The 8,572-nt window shown below is 38.0% G+C and overlaps 1 protein-coding gene across 3 annotated transcripts in view; it reads left to right on the forward strand.

Annotated features, from left to right (window-relative positions):
* Positions 1–478: 478 nt before the first annotated feature.
* Positions 479–8,572, forward strand: part of LOC137997802 (mucin-5AC-like) — a 21,482-nt gene continuing 13,388 nt past the window's right edge. For 2 of the 3 annotated variants that reach the window (XM_068844058.1, XM_068844067.1), the window contains exon 1: positions 479–597. In XM_068844058.1, coding sequence (XP_068700159.1) covers positions 552–597 — 46 coding nt within the window. In that variant the 5' untranslated portion in view covers positions 479–551. The remainder of the gene's footprint in view (positions 598–8,572) is intronic. The other variant, XR_011122604.1, reaches the window with a different exon arrangement.

Below are 8,572 nucleotides of genomic sequence, written 5' to 3' on the forward strand. Positions count from 1 at the left end.
ATAACAATACTTTCATTTGGTCTGTTTGTTATGTTTGAGAATCTGAACCCCATTACAACGATTGCTTTAAACTCCACTTCTTTCGCTTATTCTAAAATTGAAAAATGGCTTTAATTAAACTGCAGGGAAAATGCCAAAATTGCAGGAAAAAAGGAAAATGTTCGATTTTCCGCATTTCAGTCAGAAGTTCGACCGGTTTTTTTAAAGTGGATATAGACTTAAGGAAAAAAATCTCTAAGAAGAAAGAACAAAGCGCCACAGTCCCAAAGAACGTCTATTGTTATCGCTATTGTTTTCTTGAAAGGAGTTTATGCACTGAACTGCAGGGACCTAATTTTATTGCTTATAATATTGAATAAATGAAGGAATGAATTCAATTGAACTGAAGCAGAGAAACCCGGAAATGTGTCTGTATCTCTTTGCGTACCCTGTTCCCATACGTCAGAGCTATACCCCAGTCTACCCAAGTTGGTTTTGTCGACAATTCGATGCTGAATAATGTCACGTGACACCTTTCAGAGTCGTTCTGAGGTTGTGGTTCTCGCTTTGCAATGGCGGCACATTACTATGTGGTTGTGTGTGTCTTGTTCATGATAGGTAAGTGTTTCGCGAATCGCCCCAAAATATTAATGGAAATATAGGCTTAGTCGAGCATCTCTCGACGGTTGGTTTCGATTTAAAATCTTATTGTGCTGCAATAGTGCATGCGTGATTCAGGTGATTTCGTGAATTTCCGCATTGCTTCCCTACTAACTCTCGGCTGTAGCTGTAATCTGTAATATTTTTTTAATTAATAAAGCAATGCTTTCCTGATAATTTCTTTCTAAAAATTTTTTAGTCATTTTTTCGGTTAGGTATGTGGCGCGAAAACCGTGCATTTTCAGATGGCGACATACGCGATAGTGCCTGAGTGATTTCGTGAATTTCCGCATTGCATCCTCTCTGTGTGGCTACAGCATGATTTTGGAACACGAACGTTTTGCTATTAGCAAAGCACTGCTCTCGAGTTTATGTACTGTCGAGTTAACTACTTTATAACAACTTTTATTATATTTTTCTGCTACGTTATTGCGGCGGGAAAATTGTTCATTCGCAACAATTAATGCCGATATAGTCTGCAGTCGTAAACAAAATCATTGTAACTGTAAGGTATTCTAGATCAGAAAACAAACGTTTATGAATTTTGGATGAATTCCAGATGTGCCTGGTTAGGTAGTTATAATAATTCAGGGCTGTCAACTCTCCCGGATAAATCGGGAGACTCTAGATTTTGGACCATATCTCCCGGTCTCACGATTATGGTTCATGGTTCATGGTTCATTTATTTCACACTATTTACATAACATTAACATAGAAAGAAAAGTATAGTCACAACACATGGTTACAAGATAAAATAATTACAGTGCAGGTTATAAAATGTGTGTGGTGGTCAAAGTAGCGAAGGCTTTCTAGTTGACCACCACCTGCTTTTAAGTAAACGAAGAAATGACACTGAGCCTTACTGGGATATAGAAAAAAACATTTGTAGAGCCTAGGACTAATGTACAGAAGAAAATTACATGTATATAACTTAAGCATATTAGAGGTATACTGAAATCTCTCGATTAATCGCCGAATTTTGTCATTTCTAGTGAGAATCGACTTTCACAACAGTAAAATTTCAAATACTTAATTAATGTTGCTTGAGTTATTTTAACTCGATAATAACAAAATTGGAACGTTGCGTAAACTCCAGCAGACCGTTCGTTGTTTTCTTTGCTATTTACGGATTGTAATTATGCACCAGTCAATTGAAACCCCCAGGTCCGGGGGAAGGGTGGGGATTCATAGGCCACTTCGGAAAATACCATAATACTCTTTGTTCATCCCCCCAAATTCGTATAAGCATTGTTTTTTTTTTCAGTTGGGACCATTGTAAGTTCAAAATAAAATGGAAAAAATTTTTATGCAAAATGTGGGGGGGGGGGGGAAGAGTATTATGGTATTTTCGTAAGTGGCCTATTGCATGAAGCGCTTTTCAACAACAATCTGTCCCCTGGGGGTGGTGCATTTCACTGATTTTGACTTTGGGTCCTGTCCCCACGTGGGGCAAGAGTAGCACTGGCATTCGAGTTTCTAAAGGTGGTGGAAAGGTAAAGCTTGGTTTACCAAGCATAAGATCTCTTATTTCACCGTGACAATGGGGTTGATGCAAGCATAAGCCAAAGCACAAGCATAAGGATCAAACTTTTTCCTTTTCCTTGTGTTCGCGCTTATGCTTGAGTTCGCTTGCATTGCGTGAAAATAAAACTCAGCATAAGCACGAGGAAATTTGCTACGTCTGGCCAGTTAAAGCACTCTTTCTAGATTCTCTGCGTCTGAGCATTTGAACAAAATGGCGGATGCCGTGGTTGTTAATTAATGCTTTATTATTTTGACGTTGGTTTTCACTAGCATAAGCTACTTATGCTTGTGCTTGCGTCGCTAGTGAAAACCAGGCTTAAGAGCCCCCTGCGGGGGGGGGGGGGGAGTACCCTCTTATATACGCTATACAGGTATGTGCCACCCGAGAGGGTAGGGCTTTTGAGGTGCTCAGGGTATCCCTTTTTGGTATTTTTGGTATTGTGATCCTTAGATATTCCTTAGACAGGGTCACTAAATTGCTACGCTCCACCTGGAAACCAGCTTTTGTTGTGTGTGGCTAGCGTAGTGAAATAAAGTTGTATTGTATTGTATTGTATTGTATCCAGCCCAGTGCGCAAAATGAAAAAGATACGATTTATTAAAACTGTACTAAAGGGACCTTTATAGCTTTTATGGGCCATAAAAGAGGGTATTGGATCTCGATTTTCTACCCTTAAATAGGGTCAAGGTTTGAGAACCTTGATTGATTGACACACCTATCCTAAGTTGTCGGAATACTTCCACCCCCCGACCCCCGTAGATAAGAGTTGCTTTGATCTACGTATATAATTCTTTAACTTCACCATCCACTTCAAATGATCGGAATTCTTGGGTTCCTTTAAACTTGACTTGAACCAGGCAAATTTAGTATGTGTGATATGCAGTGTAATGTTAATTTCACTTTGAATGTTGCAGGCAGTTTTGTAATCAAATGGTCTTGAGCAAACATGTGTCTTAAGTTAGCATTGTACCAGTAACTAAAATGCAAACTTCACAAACCCAAAGCAGAACATTTGAATTTTTTTCCATAGTAAATGTTGGATTGTTTTAAATTTTTTACCTCAAGTATAGGGGCATTTCATCTCAATTTCTGCCTCAGGAGGTGGGGGTCTTGATGCTTTTTGACCAGGGTCTATGTCAAATCCCCCACCCATCCCCGGGACCTGGGGGGTTGGGGTTTCAATTGACTGGTGCATTAAAGCAATAATGTGATTGCTCCAAAATGAACCAATCAAATTAAATGTTTGCAGTGCTAATGCCATCTTTTTTGCGCATTTTTCGACTTTTTGCCTAGGTTGCATCATGAGGCCTTTTGTACTTGTGTCAAATCGCGTAGATCGAAGATGTCAATTGATTTTGGACTTGTAAAGACAAATGTGGCTGAAAAAATTGTTAAGGTTCCCAATTTAAATATCATACCTTGACAGAGTCAATGAGTATTTTTTGCGTAAAAGACATACTATTAATGTGACGTCACTAGAAATGACGTCACAAGCGTTACATATGACGTCATCTATCATACCATCGCAATCAGTTCTCAATACTTGAAGACTTTAGGGGTGGCAGGCGTGAGGTAGTTTTGTGTATGTTTGTTACTTTCTCCCAAGTATTTTATTTTGTTATTAAGCAGCGTAATTGCCGATGTTATAATTATTGCCGTCCAGTGATGTAAAGGGACATGGAAAATGGCAAGAAGGAAAAGTCGAAATCTCTAAAGAATATTGTGCATAGACTTTAAAAAGTCCTTCCTCTCATGGGCCGTCCCATGTAGATAGCGCACAGACGAAGGACAACCTCTCGTGACTTTGTCGCTTGCTCATCCGCTTTACGTCCGAAATATCACACTTTGCTCGCCAGAACATTTTTTTCCTGGGATTCTCGTGAGGTTGACTTGTGGCTAGTCTAAATTATGCATTGACATAACTGCTGACAAAACAGTGAGAAAATCACCGTAGTTTTTGTTTGAGGCCGGAAGCCTATAGAGCGTTATTTGTTAATCTATTATTTAGCCTTAGTACATGTCTGTTTTTGGTTATTTACAAATAATTGGAATGTCAAAGAAAATTATTTATAAATATAATGAACAAGTACTCATTGAATGATGTTTAGATCATTACCTTTTAGTAAACCTGTAATGTGTATCATACGAAACATGTTTATCATTTTACATAAGTAATTCATCATTGAACAACTTCTTTTACTATAATAAACCAGGCTGTCTCTTAAAAATATGATTTACATATCACAAAGTTGTAAATCTATTATTTCTAAATAATGAAAAAAATTTGGTAGGTCAATTAATTTACAAAGTATGAAATTGCACCTTGCCGAGTGTAAATTTATTATTTAGGACCACTTGGTACTGAAACTCATTTATGATGAACCTGCTGATCTGAACCTCTTTGATCTGTTTGCATTTCTTTCACACAATAAGATTAGTGTAGTTTTCTTTTTTTCCTCCAAACACAAGAATTTAAAAAGCATTTCTGAGAATATCATCTATAATAATTATACATGGGACACAGGCCTTCTTGTGAGTTTGCTCCTAAAGCACTTGCAGTCGGCCTTACTACCGAAAATAACCATGTCTGGTACTTTCATTGTCAAATCCAGTACTTTGAAAAGCCATCGAAAACCCTGAAGGAGACATCTTGATAATTATTGTGCCTGTTAGCAAGGCACACCCAACCTTGCCCAGCATCACAATCACATGACAAATTTTCCCTTGGGTATACTCAACTCTAGCAACCTTAGGGCGATCTGTTATTTGATCACACCAGAAATGGAGCACAATTTTCTCCAGCTCGCTTTATTTTCTGACCACTAGCATGTGTTCAAAGAATGAGCAAGGAATCACAGCATTTTGCATAACGACTTTGTATAGAAACAACAAAGACAGTAAAACCTTTTTTGGACATTCAACTGTTTTGTTAAGCAAACTTGTTCCCTTGCCATTAAAATGAAGCTGAAACAATCTTGTTAATCATCTTTAACTCTATGCCGATGAAGTAAGATTGCAAGGTTTTGCAAAACCAGCAGCCGAAAGCGAATTTAGAATTCTATGTATTCATTGTAGCTCTTTTGACTTAAATATTTTTTGAGAATATCTTGAGCAGCTTCCATTCTTCTGGATCCTGGTTTCTGGTTCTGGTTTTCTGATTCTACCTTTCCAATACACCCTCATGAAGTTCTTTGGTAGCTATTTTCGCTGAGGAGGGCTATCAATGCTGAAAATGTCAACTCATACCCCTTACAGTGGTTGGGGGGGTCAGCATTAACTGCTAAACCATTGCTATGGACCCCTTCAAATAGTCCCCAGTCCCTTTAACTCTACAGTTGTCCTTTTCTGCCAAGTGTGTCCTATTTAACATTCTGTGTCTGGTTCAACTCACAACCACATTTGACCATGTGACCAAAATAGAAAATCTCTTTCAAACTCAGCAAGTTATCTATGTTTTTCACAATTATTTTTTAATGCAACAGTATTGAGAAAATTCTAACACAAAATCTGTAGCATGGATTTTTTTTGAAAATTATCTCTAAAAAATTTATGATGTCATTAGGCCCTACTTTGATACACTTTTCAAAATATCAGTTTCATTTTTTGTCCATTGTCAAATCGAAATTCCATGCTACAGTTTGCTTAAAATGGTGGGACAGTTCCCATCCTGTGAAAAAACGGCCTCTTCCTTTCGTTTCCTAAGAGTTTTTACATGTTTTTCACTGAAACTTTTGGCAGAGGACTTGGACTAGTTGGGCATGTGCCTTCTGATTGAAGTGATGTCAGATTTTCATTGAAAAAGTTAACTTCAAAGAACCATCCATGCGACCTTTTTGTGGGGCTCTTGACAAAAAGCTTCATAGCAATCATTGGCTTTCTGTAGCTAAGAGCTGCCATATTTGTATTCAAAGTATTGGACTGGAAATACAATTTGGGTCAAAAGTCGTTGGAAAGGTTGCGTGCATCACTTCTCTTCACACCTAATTTGATTATTCTAACTATTGGCTGTTCTATTTGGAAAATACCATGTTCTTGCGGTCCCCCTCCCCCATATTCAATGTTCGCTCCTGCAGTTCTTCCTGCAAGAAAAGTGACCATTTCTTTTCCTGGAAAATCCAACATTGATAAGGAAGGGAGGTGGGGAGTTATTGCTAAAGTGATGCTTCCTTCTCAACACTTTTGTCCATGATTGTAGCTTGCATTGGTGGCTAATGTGGGGGAATCCTTTCAAACGCAAATACTTTTCAATATATTCCCCTGCATTAGCCTCCAGTGCCAGCTACAATCATGGACAAAAGTGTTGGGAAGGTAGCATTACTTTACAGAAAACTTCCCCACCCTCCCCCCCCCCCTTCCCTTCCTTATCAATGTCGGATATGTGTACTAATCACATGCTCAAATTATGCTGCATTCCTTGTGCTTTCAAATTAATTCCCTTAATCAGGAACAAATTGCATTTCAATTCTGAATTGTTTATATTCACGGCTGCAGTAACACTCTCACAGAACAGAACTTTTGTTGCCATGGTAACTTATTAGGTCACATTGATGAGTGCATCTTGTTAAGGAATTGCTGGTGTTTCGCATTGTACTATAATAATTAATTCCCATTTATGTGAAACAGTTTGATAGATCCTTGTAAATAGTACAGTTTGTCGAAAATATTGAAACTTGTTGAGCCTCGTGGAGTCTTATTTTTGCTCATTATTATTTAAATAAATGCTAACAATCTTAAGGTCTGTAATCAATACAGTAACTAGTCATTGACCAAGTTTTCCAAATGACCTCTTTGCAGTTGTGTGCTTAGTTACCTGGCCTTTAATTGAAAAAGTGAGGCTGGTGTTGACCTTGTTATGATACAGACCTCCTTCCTTTTGTTATGTTAATGATTTTTTTGTCATGCTAATTAGTAAGAATTTACATAAGAAAAGCAGGGAGGTTTCTATCAAAACAAGGTCAACTCCAGCCTCAGCGTCATTCATAGGCCAGGTAACTAAGCACACAACTGTAAAATGGGCTATTATAATAATTAGTGACCTTGCATTCCTAGCTTTCTACTTCTTGACAATGAATGATGCAAGATGGTACAAACCATTAACCAGGGTCAATCCATAGTATCAAAACAAATGCTTTTTATAACTTTAACATTTTTGGGCCTGTCCATGTAGTGTGACCAATGCAATTAGGAATTTATATGCAGAGGGTCTCTATCAAACATCAAAACCTTTGAAGGGAACCACCACTTCAACAAAAGAAATAACTTTAAATCACAGGAAATAACTGTTACAGTCAAGTCAATCTAAAATATTTTCAAAGAGAGCATTTGTATCCGAAAGAAATAAGTTCTAGAATCGCCTGTTTTTGTTTTCAAATTTTGCGGGTGCCGCCATCTTGAATAATTGTGGCGTGTTACGGTTGCCCTGTTGTTATTAGACAAAAGCTCTTTGTAACAGTATCAGAACAAACCGTACACGTCACAATTATTCAAGATGGCGGGGCCCGAGAAACATTGAAAGTGAAAATGCACGGCTTTTCCTGATATAAACACTTTTTTAAAAACAAATTTCGAGCAAATTTGTTTGTAAACATAATTTCCTTCGGTTTAAACTTATTATGTAGTAAGAGTGGTGGTTCCCTTTACACAACAACTATAATACCGTAAAATCTCGAAAATAAGCCCCGGGGCTTATATTTTTCAAAGGCCCTTTTCGAGGGGCTTATCTACGGAGGGAAATTTGCGTTTCCAAAGCGATTGGGCTAGCCTTATAGTTGGAAGTAAATTTACCGTTTTTGCTTTGTTTTTTTTTTGTATTTGAGGGCAATTTTCCAAGTATAAGCTCCCGGTGGCTTATGTTTGGAGGGGCGATTTAACGGAGGGTTTTCCTCGTTACCGCTTTGTGGGGCTTATATTTGGAGGGGCTTATACATGGAGGGGTTTATTTTCGGAATTTTACGGTAATACCTTATGAATGTGTAACGCAATGGTGAATTTTGGTTTCGTATAATGTCAATAAAAATATCCCATGCAAACTACATAGTGATTGTCGATAAAAGGGAAACATGAACTGTAAACTGAATTACCTTGCGGATTGTATTAGCTTCAACTGTACTTGAACTTGATTTGTTCAATTCATCGCCATGCATGACCTTGGTGGCTTCTCGATCCATGTTACAAATTTTAGAAGTTCGGAAATTGTGATTTAATGTTAACTTAAACGTCTTAGACTACACAGTATTTCTTTCCTCTGCACATTTGTACCTGAGCTGTATTGGAATTAATTTCGACTTTCTCTTAAGGAGGGCTCGAAAGGGCTTTCAGCTGAACGTGCGCGCGTTAAGCCACTGCCACACGTTGAAACTTCTTGTTGAAACTTGTGTGCAAGGGCGCTGCGAAACAAGTTTCAGGAGG

Source organism: Montipora foliosa, chromosome 1, assembly GCF_036669935.1.
Source record: "Montipora foliosa isolate CH-2021 chromosome 1, ASM3666993v2, whole genome shotgun sequence".
Classification (NCBI taxonomy): domain Eukaryota; kingdom Metazoa; phylum Cnidaria; class Anthozoa; order Scleractinia; family Acroporidae; genus Montipora; species Montipora foliosa.